Source organism: Elephantulus edwardii, unplaced genomic scaffold (genome assembly GCF_000299155.1).
Source record: "Elephantulus edwardii isolate Elephantulus edwardi_28Jun2011 unplaced genomic scaffold, EleEdw1.0 scaffold00013, whole genome shotgun sequence".
NCBI classification, from domain to species: Eukaryota; Metazoa; Chordata; class Mammalia; order Macroscelidea; family Macroscelididae; genus Elephantulus; species Elephantulus edwardii.
The window spans coordinates 7,951,752-7,971,943 of NW_006399763.1; the positions used below are offsets into that span (position 1 = coordinate 7,951,752).

The window sequence follows — 20,192 nt, forward strand, 5'->3', positions numbered from 1 at the left end:
AGAAAGGGCAGGCATGGAGGGGAGAGTAATTCAGTATTGTAATGATAGTCATTCTTTTTCTAATGTTTGACTATCAGTGGTGCAGGGGGAAAAATTAATGGAGCAGAGACTGTATACTTCAATTTTGTACATTATCTCCCTCCCTTATAACCATAATTCATGTAAAATATGGTCTCTGGAAGCATACAGGCAGCTCGAGATTCTAGAGGCCTTAAGTTATAAAAGGAATCAAATCAATGATATAATTCTCATTTCCAGATTGCATTATGATGATGTTGAAATGCAATCTATATTGAAGGGTGTGGTCTCTGATCTTTGGCAGTAAGCGCTTCAAGTCCTCCCCACTTTCAGCAAGAAAGTTTGTGTCATTTGCATAATGCAGGTTGTTGATGAGCCTTCCTCCAGTTTTGATACCACATTTTTCTTCATAAAGCTATCTTCTTGGATGATTTGCTCAGCATATAGATTGAATAGGTATGGAGAGAGGATACTGCCTTGATGCACACTTTTCCTGATTTTAAACTATACAGTGTTCCCTTGCTCTGTTTGGGTAACTCCTTCTTGGCCTCGGTCTAAATTTCATATAAGCACAAATGTGTTCTGGAATTCCCATTCTTCTCAATTTTAGCCTTATTTTGTTATGATTCACACAGTCCAATGCTTTTGCATAATCAAGAAAATACAAGCATTCTTCTGATAGTCTCTGCTTTCAGCCAAGATCTATCAGCAATGATATCTGTGGTGCCACGTCCTCTTCTAAATCCAGCTTGGACTTCTGGCAGATCTCTATCAATATACAGTTTGGAGGATCTTCAACAATATTTTGCTTGCATGTGATATTAAAGATATTGTTGGATAATTTCCACACTCTGTTGGATAAACTTTCTTGGGAATAGGAACAAATATGAATCTCTTCCAGTTTGTTGGCCAGGTAGCTATATTCCAAATTTCAGACTGGTGAGCATGTTTAGGACTGCTTCTGCTATTTGGAATATGCAAACTGGTATCCCATCAATTCCTTGGGCCTTATTTTTTGCCAATGCCTTCAAGTTAACTTGAATTTCTTCCTTTATCAACACTGGTTCTTTATAATATTCTACTTCCTGATATATACAAGTGTCTGCCAATTCTTTTTTGCAGTGATCTCTGTATATTCCTTTGTATCTCTCAGTATTGCAACTTGAGGTTTGAATTTATTTTTTGGTATCTCAGTTTGAGAAATGCCAAATGAGGTTTTTCCTTTTTTATTCTCCAACTCTTGCTCTTTGAATATTCCATTACACTATTCTTTTTTCTCTTTGAGCTACCCTTTGAATTTTCAGCCGTCTCTTTTATTTTAGGATATCTTTCCCTTGTTTTGGCTTCTTGAAGCTCTAGTGCAATTTTCAGAGGCTCTTCTGACATCCATTTTGGTCTTTTCTTTCTCCTGTTTTTGTAATGACCTTTTGTTGTTTTTATGAATGATATCTTTAATGCCATTTCAAAATTCATTTGGTCTTCAATCCTTAGTGTTTAATGCCTCACACTTGTTCTTGAGATAATTTTAAAAACTTGGGTGGAATAGGCTTATTTTGGCTCTTATGGACTAGCTTCAAGTTTCTTTAACTTCAGTTTGAACTTGTACATGAGTAGTTGATGGGACTCTATTCCACATTCAGCACCTTGCCTGGTTTTGACTGCTGATACTGAGCTTCTCCAGCTATTCTTTCCACAGATTCAGCCAATCTGATTCCGATACAGTCCCTCTGGTAAAGTCCATGGGTATAGATGCTGTGTTTTTTGAAAAAATGTTTGTGATGAATAAATCACTGAATATAAAAAATTTAATCATTTGATCTTCATTCCCATTTCTCTCCCCAAGTACATAATTTCCAACTACCAGTCCTTCTACTCTGTTTCCAACTTTTGCATTATAGTCATCCATTATTATTAATGCAAATTGACTACATGCTTGGCCAATTTCAGATAGCAAATGTTGATAGAATTCCTCAATTTTCTTTGGCTTTAGCTGTTAGCACATCTATTTGAATATCAGTTGTATTAACACATCTTCCTTGAATATGTGTGGAATGTATCCTATCACTCACGGCATTGACTTCTTGATAGATCTTGAGATAGTCTTTTTGACTCTGAGTACAACACCATTCTTCCTCAACATTTCATTCCCAGCATAGTAAATTAGATGACTGCCTGATTCAAAGTAGCCAGTGCCAGTCCACTGCAACTCAACAATGCCTAGAATGTCAATCTTTATACATTCCACTTCATTTTTTACAACTTCCAATTTTTTATACTCATATTTGTATATTCCATGTTCTAATTAATAATGGATGTTTATGAATGTTCCTTCTCATTTTTCAAATATCTTCCACTTCAGTAGTCCTACTTCTAGTATTACATCTAACAGTTTTTTTGAATTGTTCATAGGGTTTTCAAAGGCCAGTTATTTCAGAAGTGGACTGCAAATCTTTGATCTTAGTCTATCTTAATCTGGAAGCACTGCTGGAACCTGTTCACTCTGGTTGACCTTCTGGTTTTAAAATATTGGCGGCACAGCTTCCTGGATCACAGCAGAAAGGAACCTACCTTAGTATAATTCTAAGGCAAGTACTGTACTCAGATGAGCAAACTAGGGATATACACAAATTAAGAAGTAAGCAACACTGCCCAAGCCCTTCCTTCCCACCATTCTCCTCCCCACCTCATACTGCAAACTGGTCTATTATTGCTGTACATCTTATACCAGCAGAGCCTGGCTGAGCCTACTGACTTCTCCCACCAGGGATGGCTTAAGCTTCTGCCATACCTGCCGCCCTTTGTCTTGGTACATTCTGGCAAAACTGATTGTGAGTCTAGGTTCTGCTGCTCCATGGCAAATAAGAATGCATTTCAACCCAGAATTTAAACAAAATTCAGTGCCTGTGTTGCATTAGTCACATTTTAATTGTCTGGTTGATACATTTTGTTAGTGGCTACTCTTTTGGACAGTGCAGGTTATAGAACATTGAAACCATGACAGAGATTTTTATTGGACAAAAGTAGTAAATCCACCATTGCAACTTCATTCATTTGGAACAGAAATATTTGGGGACTGCATCTTGCTGCAACATTTATAATTAACAAATTACATAACATGGTTTCAGTGGACCAGAATAAGCATTCTCACAGCATCTTCTGTACCAATGTGAACCAGCGGCCACCATGGGAAGTGAAGCCCAGAATGAAGGCTGTTAGGATCTCTTGCCCCTGACTGCACACTCTAGATTGGCTGTCAATAAACAGGGGAGGTGAGATACATGGATTAAACCTAAGTGGTTTGTATGATAACAGCAGTTAAGGGGCTAGCTTCTGTACTTAAGAGGGAAACCAAATTTTCTGAATGGTATAAGAAGGTCAAGCGAGGATTTCCAGTTGGATTTAGGGAGGAAAGGGTTCAGTGAATTTGGGCCAATTAGCCCATAGCATTTGCCATTATTTTGAAGCTCTGACTCCTCCTATCTTGATGCTAAACTGGGTTAGGCCTCATCTGAACCAACTGGTTAGGTAAAGATTATGGAGCTTTGCCCTGGGCCTTTGGAAGCACTTGGTAGAAATGGTCCTGAGCTGACGTTTGAGGTAGAATACAGGGTGTTATTGGCAGGAAATACTCTTTCTAGCTACCATGAGCTCCTATATACCTGAAAAAGGAGGTGAGTTTCTCTCTCTTCCTTTAGGCCAGCCAACATACATCATTGACACTTACATATTCATTCATTGCATGGAGAATTTTGCCTTTTAGAGAGAGAAGCTGAGAAAGTCTTTTGCTTCCTTCTTACTCCAGCATCATGTTGGGTTTGATTATAGATCTGAAAAATGGTCCACTTTTATCATCAGTGGTATTATCTATCATACACCTTTACCATCTGATTAGACTAATTAATTCTTTAATATTTGAGCTATTCAGAATTTGTTTTAATCTTAACTAGTGCTCAGCTTCTGTTCAGAACTCACAATTATGATTTTTTCACATTAATTCCTTCCTTAAGTCATTTTATTGACTTATTCCTTAAGTCATTTTATTGACTTGAGTCTTTTTTAACTTGCTAAGTCAAAGCTTTTATAGATCTGGCATTATCACCTTGATATTTTAGTACTGAGTTTGTTAACAACTTTAGTCTGTTTGGCTCCACGGTCAACAGTCTTGGCATCAGGAAATCAAAAAACGTATTGCGATGGAAAAGTATGCTGTTAGGGATCTCTCTAGGGTACTGAATAGCAATGGTGTCACTCTGGACACTAAGGTGCATCTGATACAGGCTATGGTTTTTGCAATCACTTGTTATGCATCAGAGAGTTGGACAATGACTAAGGAGGATAGAAGGAGAATTGATGCCTTTGAGCTATGGTGCTGGAGAAGAGTATTGGACTGCCAAGAAAACAAACAGATTCATCCTGGAGAGGGTTAAACCAGGCTGTTCCTTGGAGGCAAGGATTCTGAGGCTTCATCTGACATACTTTGGACATGTTGTAAGGAGGGAGAGGTCCTTGGAGAGGGACGTCATGCTTGGGAGGGTTGAGGGACAGCGCCAAAGGGGAAGACCCTCTATGAAGTGGATTGATTCAGTGACTGGGGTAATCAGCATGGGTGTGTCAGAGGCAGTGAGATTTTCACAGTATAGAGCAGGGTTTAGGGTTGTTGTACATAGGGTCGCTATGAGTTGCAAGCGACTCGACGGCACACAACAACAACAACAACAACAACAACAACAACAGTAAATAAACGTACATTTTCTTTAAGCTGTAATTATTCCTATCTTCTCCAACACTTCAACCTTGTGCCTGCAGCTGTAGTGAATATGGAAATGCTATAAGGCATAGGATTGAATGAATGTTCCTTCCCCCATGAAGTAACCCAGTAGGCTGTTGTTATGTGCCATTGAGTCAACCAAGACTTATAGTGACCCTATAAACAGATCTGAAAACCTGCCCTATTCTGTGTCATCCTCAGGATCTGATATGCATTAGCCCATTGTTACAGTCATTGTGTCAATTCATTTTGTTGAGGGTCTTCCTCTTTTATGCTTATCTAAGCATGATGTCTTTTTCCAAGGACTGACCCCCTCCTAACAACATGCCCAAAGTCTGAGAGAAAATTTTCACCATCTTTTCCTCAAAGGGGTAGATACTGACAAATAGTTAAGTTATGGTTATGTTACTTACAGGTCTCTGGTGTTGCAAAGGGTTTACTGCCCCTACTCGTCTAATGATTGACAGTTTGAATACACCCAGTGGCAAGGAGTAAGAGTCCTGACAATCCGTTTCTGTAAAGATGAACGTCAAGAACACTATAAAAAAATTTTAAAAAAGAACACTATGGAGCCGTTCTTTTCGGTAATACATGGTATCATCACCATCTGGAATTGACTCTATGGCAACGATGTTAAAATTTGGAAAGGAACTTCTTTAAATATTATTATGTGCCCTCGACTCTGAGCAGGCCCTTAGCTGACCCCTACAGCAGGTTTTCAGAGACAGTAAATCGCACGGGAGATTGATGATTGCCCATCTGTCTCCAGTGCAGCAACTGGTGATTTTGAACCGCATGCCTTTGGGATTGCAGTGCAACTTCTCACCACTCCATTATTAGTTTTTACATTTGAATATGAAAACACTTTATACATTTCGTGTTCCGGTGTAAATATAGTGTTTTCATAAACTGCTCTAAGACGAAGGGAGTAATTTTAAAATTGGGCAAACCCCCCAAACCCCAATTTGACGTCTAGGGTAGTGACAGTATTGAGGGAGGTGGATAAGTTAAATTTACAAGAATAGGCGGTTGCCGTGAGTACTCCCAGGGAGTCTCTCTAGGAAGTTGGGGTACCGCCCGAAGCCACACGCACTCACACAGCACTATCCCTGAGTCTGCGCGGTCCAGCTGCCTGGCTGCAGGCGCACCCAGCATTGCTCCGCCCTGCGCGCGCGGTTCGGAACTACCGTTCCCAGAAGGCCGTGCGAGCCCGGGAGCGAAGCGGCGGCGGCGGCAGGAAGATCGCGAGCGGCGGCGGCAGTGGCTGCCCCCTTAGTGGTCGTTCCACCATTCGCTCAGATTCCGGACGGAGTAGGCGGCCCAGAGCAGCCTCTGCAGCCGCGCGCAGTGGTCACAGCAGCCCCCGCCCCCGCCCCCTGGACGGGCCCGGGGCGAGATGTAGGGCGCTCGGCGGGGAGGCCGCCTGCGCTGCAGGAACGCGGAGGGCGCACCGAGGATGGAGAGAGCGATGGAGCAGCTCAACCGCCTGACGCGCTCCTTGCGCCGCGCGCGCACCGTGGAGCTGCCCGAGGGTGAGCGGGAGCGTCGGGCTGGCGTCCGGGGCACGGCGGGGGCGGGAAGCTCCAAAGTCCGCTGGGAAAACAATCGGAAAGCTGAGAAAACGCCCACTTGTACTTTTCCGAGCTAGGTGGAGCTTGGACCCCTTGACACCCCACACCCGCCGCTTCCTCCTCCCAGGCTTGGGGGAATTTGCGGGAGGGGCCGGATCAATTCGCGCCCGGGGCCGGATCAATTCGCTCCCCGCTCGGTGGACTAGCTATTCCGAGGTTCTTCTGGGCAATAAATAGATGAGGGGTTTTTGGCGAAGGGGCAGAAGTATCAACCTGTGGACCGAGCCCGGGCTTCAGAAACAATCAAAATTGCAGGCCTTTTCCGTTCATTCAGTCCTAGCTCGCTCTCTCTCCTCTTCCACTTCGCTGGAGTCACAACTGGCTCAGCAGATCTTCTTTTGGGCAACTGAGCCTGTAAATAGCATTGGAAGAGACTGCCCATCTTTCTCCAGCGGAGCTGCTGATGGTTTCGAACCTCCAGAGAGGAGTGACATTTGGGGTTGCAGTGCTGGGGATTGAGAAGTGTTTTGAAGATGGTATCCTCTTCTAAGGTGCAGGGGAATTGAGAGAAAAGGGAGTTCGTTCACCATACTTTTTTGAAATTTTGGGACCGTACTGTATTTTTGACAAGGAGCAAATAAAAAGTACTGTGTATGTGTACGCATTTTCACTTTTTCTTTAATACGAATGCCTTCATTTACTTACCCTACTTGTATTGAGTGGGTGGGGCTGCGGACCATCTACTGAGGAATAAGGTTTTGTCTCTGCCCTTCTGAAGTTTCAGTTCACTGTGCGGGGGTTCCTTCAGGTCAAGTGAAATACTGGTAATGGAAGAGCTGAGAAAGAAAGCTGTTTTGTTACCAGCCTAATGAATTGAGATGTCTCAGGGGTAATGGGAGATGGCAGTAGAGAGACTTTTGAGTCTTTTATGCCCAGATTAGGAAAGGAGGTTTTATGATTGCTGAATTATTTTCTTCATTGTAATTGTTTCTTTTATTATGATTTTTTTCCCCAAAAAACTTTAAGTTGCTGCTCTGGAAATAATTTCTGGTTAGGGAGAGGCCTTGGGAAAGAATGAATCATCAAAGGAATGTGGAACTTGTTATTTGGGGGATGATTTCCTCAGTTTCTTCTAATATCTATGATTCAGAATAGTGATGAATTCTGTTGACTGTTTCACAAAAGTAATTTTGTATTTGATACTATCCCTGAAGCCAGTTAACTTAAAGCAATCCTGATTTTAGTAACTCAGATTTGTGCTACATACTTTTTTGGTGCAGAGGTTAAAGAGCTCTTAAGAGCTGTTAATGCAGACACGGATGATTCCAACCCACCGGACAGATAGATGTAAGCTACAGACTAAGGTGCACCACATCCAGAGCATGGGCTTTTCATTTACATGCTATACATCTGAAAATTGGACAGTGGCTAAGGGTTACAGAAGAATTGATGCCTTTGTGTTGTAGTGTTGGATAGTAGTACTAAATATCCCATGGGCTGTCAAAAGAGCAAACACATATTTTGGAGAAAGTTAAACAAACAAACAAAAAAGTTAAACCTTACAGGCAAGGATGGTAAAACTTCATCTCACATACTTTGGGCATGTTGTTAGGAAGGGACTGCCCTTGGGAAAAGACATCATGCTCAGATAAAAGGTCAGTGAAACAGGGGAAGACCCTCCAGAGATGGATTGACACAGTGACTATAACATTGGGCTCAAGTATAACAGAGGTGATGAGGATCACACAGAATAGTTCTGATCTCTTGTTCACAGAACTGTGAGTCATAGGCAATTCATTGGCCCTTCGCAACGTCACCAACAGACACCCTTACTAGAAAGATGGAGTATATGCTTCCTTCTACTGTCATGAAGAGGGTGAAGCAGTTTCTCCTTGGAGGCTAGGGTTTTGAAGCTCCGTCTCACATACTTTGGACATGTGGCCAGGAGAGACCAGTCCTTGGAGAAGGACATCATGCTTGGAAGGGTGAAGGGTCCGCACAGGAAAGGAAGAGAGATGAGATGAATTAATACAGTGACTGAGGCAATGATGGTTGGTGTGTTGGAATTAGTGAGACTGGCTCAGGACAGGGCGGGATTCAGAGCTGCTATACATAGGTTTGTTATGGGTCCCAGACAACTCAGTGGCACATAACAACAATACAACTCTGTCATAGGGTTATTTTGAGTCATAAAGGACATCTTGATAATAAGTTTATTTTCTTCCAGCTTCCAGCATTGAATTAATTTCCTGAGTGCTACTGTCCCTCATTTTCTGTAGTTGTATTATTGATATGTTAATGTAGAGGATTCACATTTCAATTTGTAGAACTCAGTTTGCATTTTTATTTTCAGAATTTAAGTGAGAGAATACTTTGATAATGTAAACTTTACTGATTTTAAATTTATTTTCATTGTAGAAAATTTGACAAAGAATCAACAGTAGAATAAAAGATAATGTATAATTCCACTACTCAGTATCTGAGCTCTAGAGGCCTAGAGGTAAGAAGCCATGTTTTAATCCCAAAAGCATGTGATTTGAATCCACCAGTTGTGCCCTGGGAGAAAGATAGGCAGTTTCCTCCTATGCAATTTACTGCCTTTGAAAATCTGCTGGAAAGTTAACTATGAGTGGATTCTGACTTGATGGCACACAACAACAACAACAACAACAACAACAACAACAACAACATCATCATCGAGTATCCAGTCTGCAGTCAGAAACCTTTACATTATTGAGGAGGAATGATACCAGTTTGAAGACTAAGGTGCTCCTGGTTCAGGCCATGGCCTTTTCAGTCACTTCTTATCTATCTGAGATCTGCACAGTGAATAAGGATGACAGAAGAAGAATTCATGCCTTTGAGCTGTGGTGTGGGAGAAAACTACTGAATATCCTATGGACTGCCAGAAGAACAGATATGTTTTAGAGAAAGTGCAGCCAAAATGCTGCTTGAGGCAAAGATGACAAAGCTTTGACTCACATATTTTGGGCATGTTTTTAGGAGGGGCCATTCCTTGGGGAGTGACATGATGCTTGGAAAGGTGTGGAAGATTGGTGAAAGAGAGGAAGGCCCTTAACCAGAAGGATTGACACAGTGACTGCAGCAGTGGAAGTCAGGTGTGTCAGAGATGATGAGGATGGCACAGGCTAGAACAAGGTGAAGGTCTGTTTTTCCTAGGTTCACTATGAGTTATACTTGACTTGGTGGCACTAGCAGCAACAACAATAATAACCCATTAATAACTCTTTGCTGTTGAGTTGTCTTCAACTCATAGCTGACCCTCAAATGGGTTTTTGGAGGTTGTAACTTGCACTAGAGGAGATAGCTTATCTTTTTTGCCTTTGGAGTGACTGGTGGATTAAAATGACCATAGAGATACATTGTTTGGATTAGAAAATTGGGGACTATGCCATTAGAGCTCCCAGCTCAGTAATAAGCAATGCTCATGTTTTGTCTTAAGTAACTTTGGTGGCACAGTGATTAAGTGATTAACACTCAGCTGTTAATGCAAAGTTCTGAAGTGCAGTTGAACCACTGTGGGAGAAAGAGAAGATAACCTGCTGCCATAAAGATTCAAACTCAGACTTGTTGCCTTTGAGACTGAACTGACTCAGGCTGTACATTGCATAGGAGAAGATTGCTCATCTTTCTGCTGCAGTGGCACTGGTGGATTTAGCTGCCCAGGAAATAGAATTCTTAGCAGTTAGCAGTAAAAGTCCTTTCTAGAGTTTACCAGTGCCCCCAGAGCTTCCTGCATATAGAAGGTTGAAAAAAGCTCCACAAAAAATCTCAAACCCTTTAGAACAGGTATACTGTCACGTTGTTGTTGTGAGGTGACATTGAGTCAAGTGTGACTCATAGCCACCCTGTCAACAGCAGATCTAAAACCTGCCCTATCCTGTGCCCTTAGAGCCCATTGCTAAAGTTACAGTGTTAATCCATCTTGTTGGGAGTCTTCCTCTCCTTTGCTGATCCTTCATCTTCCCAAACATTATATCCTTTCTAAGGAATAGCCTTGTGTGCTAACTACATGTCCAAAGTACATTGGGTTCCTATAAGTTAAAATTGACCTTGTTTTTTGTTTTTTTATTTTTTTAATGTGTGTACCGTCAAATTGGATCTGACTGGTCTGACTGGTACAGGAGGCGATTGTTTCTCCTTCTTCAGCAGAGCATCTGGTGGATTTGAACCGCACACCTCTGGGATTGCAATGGACCTTGTTATTGTTGTTGATTGCCTTTGAGTCCAGCACGACTCATAGTAACCCTATGAACAAAAGGCCTGAAGTCCCTCCACAACTATCAACATTTATCAGAATTTATAGTTTCCGGAGTCATGTTGTTTAGGAAGTGTATTTGCTTTTCTTTTTGTCTCTTCTTTGTCCCCTCTCTACCAAATTATGATCATACTGTATTATAGTATTTTGTTTAGCTTTTATAAGTATTATGAATATTTTTTATATTCATAGAACTTGTTTTATGACTTTATAAGATTTTATAGGTTGTTTGTAACATTAATAACTGAATTAATGAAATCTAAGTTTTGGTTTTGTAACTGACTTTGTGAAGACCACCTTCTTTGTGCTTCAACTTAGTCTGCCTTTTAAAATATTTTTTTAGCAGTGATCATTAGGAGAAGGGTTATTGGTTATTGGATCACATTTTATGAATTTAATGCTTTGGGTATTATTCCTCCAGTTTACTCCTTGGAAAGTTCTAATTCTAGTCTCAGAATATTAAAATTAAAAGTAAAATTTATTCTGTTTTACTAAGTGAAAATGGCATCCCATTTATATTTTGTTTGTCTTTGAGTATCTCAGTTCTAGCTGGACCTAATCTAGGTTGTATAGCCCTGGGCTGTCCACTTGCTGTACAGAGGTTATTCATGGTTGCTGTGATGCTGAACACTGTGACACTGATGAGTCAAATGTGAGAATGGTTACCCATGGTGAACAGTGTTTAGTGGAGCTCCCTGTTTAAAACAAGCTTGGAAGCAGGAGTGGCATCCACTTCTGAAATGGCTTGCCTCTGGAAACCCTATGAACCTGGAGAAAGGATGAAAGTTATACAAGTGTTCAGGTCTTTGGTTCATGGTTGCTATGAGTCACCTAAGACTTGACAGCACTTAACAACAACAGCAGTGGATGTTTTTGAGTTCTCTGAATTTGACTCTTTTAAGGGTGTCTTAAAGGAGCTCTGATTGTGTGGCCCTGCAGTGAGTTGTACTGCTGGCCTAAAGGCTGTGAGTCTCCAGTGGTTTGAATTTGCCAGTGGGCAGTGGCTCCATGGGAGAAAAAGGGCAGTCTCCTCCTGCCTTTATGATTTACAGTCTTAGAAACCCTGTGCTTTCTAACCTGATTCTAACCTCCCCAGTGAGCCAACCTGACGCTACAGCAGTAAGTTGACATTTTTAAGTGAGGGATTCCTTACATATGAAAACCAAACCTTTTGTTTCTGAGTCGTCTTCCATTCAGAGTGACCCAATAAGACAGAGTAGAACTTTCCCATAGAATTTCCAAGACACTAATTTTACGGATGATGCTGTATGGCATTGACATAGTCAGTAAAGCAGTTGTCTGTGACCTTAAAGGTCTGCAGTTTGTACCCATCAGCCGTTCTTTAGAGAGAGATGCATCAGTGTGCTGTGGATTTGGGTTGATCTTGTAGAAGCAGACTGCTGCCTCTTTCTCATAGGGAACTCCTGGTAGGTTCAGACCTCACCAGCAGTTAGCACTTAACCACTGAGCTCTTAGGGGTACCATAGCCTGTATAGGACATTTTCATTGTCTCTAGGTGGTATGAATAGTTAATACACTTGGCTGCTAATTAAAAGTTTGGGAATTCAGGTTTATTTAGAAGCATCTTGGAAGAAAGAGTTAGGAATCTTTGGAGAAATCATTTAAAATCCTATGGGGCTCCTGCAATAACAACAACACAACAACAACAATCATCATCATCATCATCATCTGTGACTGGTTATATAGAAAGACACACAAGTGGTTATATAGATCAATGTACAAGCCACCAGAGCTCCCTTAGGACTGATGAACTTCTTAAACCTCAGCCTTCATGATCTCGATACCAGAAGAACCCGAGGTACCGGACTACCACTACAGTTTCTATGAAAGGCATTGCCTTAAAAGATCCTGGATTGAGTAGGAGAAAAATGTGAAATTAAAAAAAACGAAACAACACACTAATAAAACCACCAATCTTACTGGTTGGATAGAGACTGCTGTAAACTCTAAGACTGTGAACCTCAGTCACCCTTTAGCAGCTGAACTGACTCTTGTGGCTCAATTGATAGACAAACAGTAGGTCTGTAGGGTGAACAGCAGCACTAGGGAGGTGCACACTTCTTAGCACAGTTATCATTTGATGTCAGAAGGGCAGCATTTGCCCAAGCACAAAGATCAGAAGGGAGGAGTGGAAAGTAGAATGAATTACAGGGTGGAAGTGGGATGAGCGATGTTCCATGTGGAGATTACAATCAGCATCACAAAACGAAACATGTATGACTTGAATGAAAATCTAGTTTGCTCTGTTTATGAATTATCAAGTAGGAAACTCATTTGCTCTGTAGATCTTTATCCCACTCACTAATAAAAAAAGTAATAACAAAAATTTTATGAAATCTATTTCTAGTCTGACAAGTGGAGTTACCATGGGCCAGAGGCAACTGGTTTAAAAGGAAACAAATCCATTCTGATGGTGAAAATACAGATTGTTACACTTGGATTTTAAGGATTGAACATGTCCCTAAATATAAGAAATAATCATTGTACCATATTGAATTATCTTCCCCAAAATATGTATTGTAAGTTTTGACATTTCTGTGCTTCTGAACTCAACTGAGAATACCTTGCCTTTGTTAATTCTTGAATGGATCTTTTCAGATGTAGAAAGAAATTTAAAAAGGCAAGTATAGTGTTTAAGTTTACTTTAAAGTTACATGCCATCAGGTTGACAGCTATTCATAGTGAGGTCATGTACATCATATTGGAACCTTCCTTACCCTGTCCTGTGTTATCCCACAACCTCTGCCATGCTGAATGAAGCTCACTGTTAATAGTCACTATGTCTTCCTCTCCTTGAAGGTCTTCCTCTTTTTTCCCCTCACTACCTTTCCCAGCATAAAGTCTTTTTCCATGGACTGAAGACTCCTGAAATATACCCAAAGTATGTTAGAGGAAATTTTACCATTTTTGCCTCTAAGGAACACCTATACTTGGAAATATAGAAACCTGAAAGCAGATACTAAAGAGAGAACCTTCCTTCAGAGCCCACAAAGACAGAACACCTTTCCTCCAGAGCTGATGTCCCAAATTCAGACTTTTGGCTTCCCAAACTGTGAGAGTGAAAGTTTATGTTCCTTAAAGTGATCATCTACTTGTACTTCTGTTATTGCAGCACTAGATACTAAGACAATGAAATAGCTTCTTTCCTCGTTAGAAATTTAGTAGTTAAAATTTTTAATTCAAGCAAATTACTAAGATTGGTGAACAATTAACCAGCTTTTACCTTAAAATTAACTATTTGGGGTAGGATGACACTGCAGATAAGTGTTTTAATGAATTGGATTTAGGGAGTACACATTTATGATATTTGGGTTGATGAAAACCCGAGTACTACCACAATGTACTGGAGTTCAGGTTTAGTCATTTTAAGCAGAGCTAACATAGGGATATTCTGTCAGAGAAATGGAGGTAAATGAAATAAGTTGAGTGACATGAATTCTCATTGGACATTTAAATATTTGTTTATAATCATTCATGTAGAGAAAATAGACAAAACAACTGTATTTACTTGGAGTGTAGCTCAGTGAAATAATACAATTTGTCTTTTTAAGCTTATGTTTGAATGATGTCACGTAAATATCTTTTAAAATAGTTGCTCCCCTCTGATAGAGCTCTGGTGGCTTAATCATAAGGAATTGTACTGCCAGTGCAGAGGCTTGGTTTGGATCCACTAACTGCTCCATTGGAGAAAGATGGGCAGTCTCCTCTCGTGCCTTTTACTGCCTCTGAAAACCCATTAGAGCGTCAGCTATAAGTAGATTCTAACTCATTGGTATTAAACAACAAGCATGATGTCCTTCTCCAAGAACTGTCCCCTTCTGGAAACATGTCCAAAGTATGTGAAACAGAGTTTCAAAATCTTTGCCTCCAAGGAGCAACCTGCCTTTACCCTTTCCAGGACAGACTTGTTTGTTCTCTTGGCAGTCCATAGTATGTTCAGTACTTTTCTCCTGAACAACAACTCAAAGGCATTGGTTCTTCTTCTGTCATCCTTATTCATTGTCCATTTCGTAGATGCATTGCAAGCAACTGAGAAGACCATGGCTTGTATGTATGACGTGCACCTTAGTCTCTAGACTGATGTTGCTGCTCTTTAGCATTCTGGTGAGGTCCCTGACGGCAGATTTTCCCAGTACAACTTATCTTGGTTTCCTGACTGTTGGTGCCAAGGGTGTTAATTGTGGATCTGATCAAGATGAAATTATTAACAATTTCAGTCTTTTCTCCATCTATCATCATGCTGCCAAGTAACCCAGTAGTGAGGATCTTTGTTTTCTTGATGTTGAGATGCAGTCTATATTGAAATTGTAGTCCGTGAACTTCTGCAGCAAATGCTTCAAATCCTCCTCATTTTTGGTGAGTAAGGTTGTCATCCTCGTAAAACAGATTGTTGATGAATATTCTTCTAATCCTAATGCACTATTCTTCATAATAAAGTCCAGTCTTTTAAATGATCTATTCAGCATATAGATTGGAAAAAGTATATAGAGAAAGGATACATCCCTGACATAATCCTTTCTTGATTTTGAACCCTGCTGTGTTCCCTTGCTCTGTTCTGACAGCTGCTTCCTGATCCACGTATAGTTATCACATGAGCACAATCACATGTTCTGGGATTTCCATTTTTCTCAATGTTAGCCATAATTTGTAGTGATCCACACAGTTAAATGCCTCTGCATAGTTGATAAAACAAATACAGACATTATTTCAGTACTCGCTGCTTTCATTCAAGATCTGTCTGACATTCTGTTTGATATCCCTACAATACCTATTGTTAACAAAATATGTATGTATGTATGTGTATGTCTATGTGCATATAGAGAGACTGAGTAGAAAGGAAGGGAAAGCTTTCATAGAAATGACTCATGCAATTGTAGAGACTAAAAAATCTGTAATCAAAGTTTTTGATGTCAGGCTGATTGTATCTCCCAACTCTCATACTTATTGGGACTGGGGATTCCAAGTTTGGCATATGAAATTGCATATGATTCCATTTATAACGTTTCATTTAATGATGGTGTGCTGCTAGGCATGCCTCCTTTTTTTTGCTATGTGATTTTATTTTATATTGGTTTGCATACAAGATTCGTACATGTTGTGTTTCATTCATGTAAATTGTGCTTTCACGTTCCTTCATTCACCTTGTGTTTCATACAATCATTATAAACATTGTGTTTTGTAAAATTAGTCACCATGTGTACCATTATGCTGTCCCCTCAGGTAAGGGTCACATTGGATGCTTCTCATTCTTTCCCTCTTAACCCCACAATCTACTCACTGAACTCGACTACTTTGGTGCTTTCCCCTCCCCATTTTCTGCCACCTTACCTCCATCCCCTTTTCCTTTTGGACTATTATATACATCTTATTAGTTATCCTTCTATTTTTACAATAATGATCTTATGCAATATTTTCCCTTAAGAGATTGAGTTGTTCACTCAACATAATGCTCTCTAGATTTTTCCATGTTATTTTATGAAATTGTTGCTCCTTAGGACTGTATAGTATTCCATTGTGTGAATGTACCACAATTTCTCAGTCCATTCATTTGTTGATGGACATTTGGGCTGTTTCCATTTTCTTTCTAGTATGAATAACGTTCTGTGAACATAGGTGTGCATTTCCATTTTCTTTCTATTATGAATAACGTTGCTGTGAACACAGGTGTGCAAATCTCCATTGATATCTCAGTTCTCTTTTTCTTGGGGTATATTCTCTGTGAAATAGCTGATTTTATGGGATCTCTGTTTTCAGCTTTTTGAGGAAATGCCAAATTATGTCTATGTTTTTATAGCTCTGATGGCACCCAGTACATGTAAAGCAGCTAAAACCACATGGTGTCTTGATGACCTGTTGTTAAGTACTCAGTTTCTACTAGGACCCAGTAGCAAGCTAAAAGCTCTTTATCAAAAAGGGAGTAGTTATATGTAGAGGATGGTAGGAGTTTGCTCCAAAATTCTAATGGATTGCGTTGTGATTTATCCATAGGAACCTGCCAAAGACTCCAAACAGCATCTCTATGTGCCACTGATATCTGAGCACTATTGGAGCAACTGGATCATATGGCCCAGCGAATTGAACAAAACCCTGAACCTGAGACAGCCTTTTTTCATTCTGGGCCCCACTCAAAACTAGCAGCTTTTCAAGTTTTACTCGACCAGAATAGCACAGAATAGCACATCCAGTGAGAGATGCGTTTCCTCTAAAATCCAAACAAGTCCTTTAGGCTTTCCCCCTCCTTTTTTAGTTGCAGTAACTTACCCTTCATGTTATAAAGAGTCTCTTCACAAGCTCCACATCACCAGATTCAGAAATACCTCTGAGGTGACTCAATTATTAAAGACCAGTTTCTCACCTTGTAGAATGCAAAATGTCTTACCAATAAATTTAGAGTTATAGATGTTTCTTCCTTACAGTAGCCAATGAGCATAGTACCATCATGGACAAATGGTCTACATGTAAAATGGTCACATCCTGTGGATGGGAATGTGATCAGGGTCCCTCAAGAGTAAATTATGACTTAGTTTGGAGGTTTGAAATATCTCTGACATAGGACATTGGAGGTCTGTTGTTACTTGTTTTGCCATCTGAATGCAAAATGCTTCTGGTGATCCTTTGAAAACAGAAGAGAAAAGAGCTTTGGCCATTATCGGTAGCTGCATACTACAGACCAGGAGAGGCAGTTATTTACTCCATTTGAAATTGCTTCTGGCACAGCTTCTGCAGGCATAGTCACCAGCTGGTCAGATAATCCATTGCCATATCTAAGATCCATCTGTCTTGCACAAACCAAATGGGGAACTGATTGAAGTTGGAATCACCACTCCTGCATCCTTCAATTCCTTGTGGTGTCACTTACTAATCTTTATAGTACTGCTTTAAGGTTACTATTTTCCTAGATAATGCAATGCTGATGGCTTCTACTTGGATTTTCATATCAGAACCTTTTTTCCGTATGCTAAAGATCCAGTTAAGGAGTATGTTGCTTCCAATTTAGCATTCTGGAACAGGGGAAATCACTACAGTTTGGGTTCAGAAGACAGGACCCACTGGACTCACTGGGAGAAAAAATGAGCAGGATTCCATTAGTAACGTGTTCTGTTACCAGCCTCTGCTGTGAATGATGTCCACAATGAAGTTTTGAGTCCCCTAGATTTAGTGTCGATTATCAGAGCTTGTGTGAAATAATCCTTGAAAAGTCTCTTTCTTTTCCTCAACTAATAGTCATTCTTATAAAATGTTGTAGATCTTTTTGGGAAGACTAAGAGAAAGATTAAAATGCACATCTTCAGCAATGGCATTCTTTCTCAAGGGGACCCAGCCTCTCCTCTTCATCGGGACCATACTGGCTCACGTGTGAACTGAGAATTAATTGAGGGTATATGACACTCTGTTTGGGTGATTTAAGTTCAATTACATTTCACCAGACCTGGAATGTTCCTCTTGTATAAATCAAGTAAATATCAAGATTTCCCATTTATTTTATTAACAAGAGGCAGCACCGTGCCTAACGAGCCAATTCCATAAGTTGGCTCAAATGAGAATCACTGGGATTATTGCTTTGACTCAGCTGTCTATTAAGGTAACCACACTCACTTTGTCTTTTTTATCAACTGCTGCCACTTGGCCCCCTCCACCACCAGGTCCAGTCGGCTGCATTGTAGTTATTATGCACTTTGGAGTCAGAACGCACCCATACCTGACCCAGAGGCAGTAAATTGTGTAGCAGGAGATTGTCCATCTTTCTCCTGCAGAGCAGCTGGTGTATTCGAACTGCATGCCTTTGGCTTGGCAGTGCCAACTCCTTTACCACTAAACCACCACTAAGCTCCCATTGTAGTTTTGTTCCTACTGTCAGATTCAAGTTACATAAGGTAGCAATCACAACAATCTTCAGGGATCATGGGACTCTCTTTACAAATCAACTTTTCATCATTTTGGTAAAATGTGTGTGCTCTGGGCGTTGTATATGCATTTCTGGATCTCAACTGATAAATCTACTCTAACTTGTCAATTTCTCCAATCTTTTAATGCCTTCTTCCAGAGTCTGGTACTTGTACATTTAGTGTAGATTACTGCATAATATTCAAGGAGCCAACCAAATTATTAAATCCTCTCCTAACCTCTTACTGAAACATTAAGTGAATCTGTGCTTAGTGGACCCATATCAATAAACTATATTCATGGAAAGTGATTTTATATTCCTTGCACTTTGATCCCACACCCTTAATACCCACTCCCACACATTTTCCAGGTTTCTGTTTGTACATTGTTTTTGTTTTTAAGTGCCATTGAGCTGTAGGCGACTCTTAGTGACCCTATGAACAAAAGTCCTGGACACCTTTATAATTTTCGTCCTTTCTCCAGGTTCATAGGGTTTCCAGAGGCAAGCTATTATGGAAGTGGATGCCATTCCTGCTTTTTGTACATAGCAGAAAAGCAATTCTTTTGGAGTGCACCCTATTGTACCTCACCCTTTGGGATTTGTGGGGACTTGAGTCTAATTATATGTCGAGAAGCAAAAATAGATGTTGAGAGTGTGTTCTGGGAACATTCTGCAATGTCTTATAAGGTATCTTCCTCAGATACTGCCCATATAATGTCTCCGGCATTGCCGAGAAAGTTATAATTCACCTATTTTTATATATAGTAAGACTCTGGTTTTTGATTTATGGCAATATTAGCCCTATCATTACAAGAAATAAACTTTTTTTCAGGGTACAATTGGAAACTCTATTTGCAGCACTTGAACTTTCACCGAAGCTCCAAGCTCATCTTCCTCCCTCCTCCCCTGCCTGCAACAGCTTTGTCTAGTGTAAGAAAGATCAACTAACTAGCTTTCCTATTCTTGTCATCCTTACAAAATGATCAGAAGATATTGAGTGTGCACTCACCCGGAGGTATGTTCACTATTAGCCAGAGCCAACTTGATGACATCTAACAACACTTGTGTGGTAATATTTTATATGTTAATATTGCCATCTCATGCCATATATTGACAGCACTAATAGAACCACAGTCATCAGTTCCTTTAAAAGAGTTAGACTTTAAGAACAAATATAGAAAGCTCATCCTTACATTTATTTTTCTAAAACCATTGTTGATACTAAATGTCTTGGGTTGGTGTCTTCTAGGGAAGCAAAACCAATGATTGGTCTTTATCTCAAGGAAGTGACTTGGTCTGTCTGCATCTCAACAGTTCATGCAGTTGTAGAGGCTGACAAGTACCAAGTTTATGAGTCAGATGCCAAACTGGAGGCTTCTCTTGTCTTATAGCAGTGGCTGTATAGCCCAATACTGACATGTAACGAAGCAGACTGCAGGCTCACAAGCCAGAGAAGCAAACAAATCTCAACATTGGCAGAAAATAGGACAGGTCATAGTCTCAAGTCTCAAAAACTGGAAGTTAGATGATGAAGAGTTAGAGACTGGATTCAAAATACACAAAACTCAGAGAGCTTTGCTAGAATATCCACATCTCAGCTGATGGATTACACATAGTAAGTCTTTTTTTTTTAAATTTTTTTTTTATTAT

At 40.2% G+C, this 20,192-nt stretch overlaps 1 protein-coding gene across 1 annotated transcript in view; it reads left to right on the plus strand.

Annotated features, from left to right (window-relative positions):
• Nucleotides 1–6,242: 6,242 nt before the first annotated feature.
• HACE1 (HECT domain and ankyrin repeat containing E3 ubiquitin protein ligase 1) overlaps nt 6,243–20,192 on the plus strand; it is a 148,632-nt gene continuing 134,682 nt past the window's right edge. The window contains exon 1 of the mRNA XM_006881186.1: nt 6,243–6,318. Coding sequence (XP_006881248.1) covers nt 6,243–6,318 — 76 coding nt within the window. The remainder of the gene's footprint in view (nt 6,319–20,192) is intronic.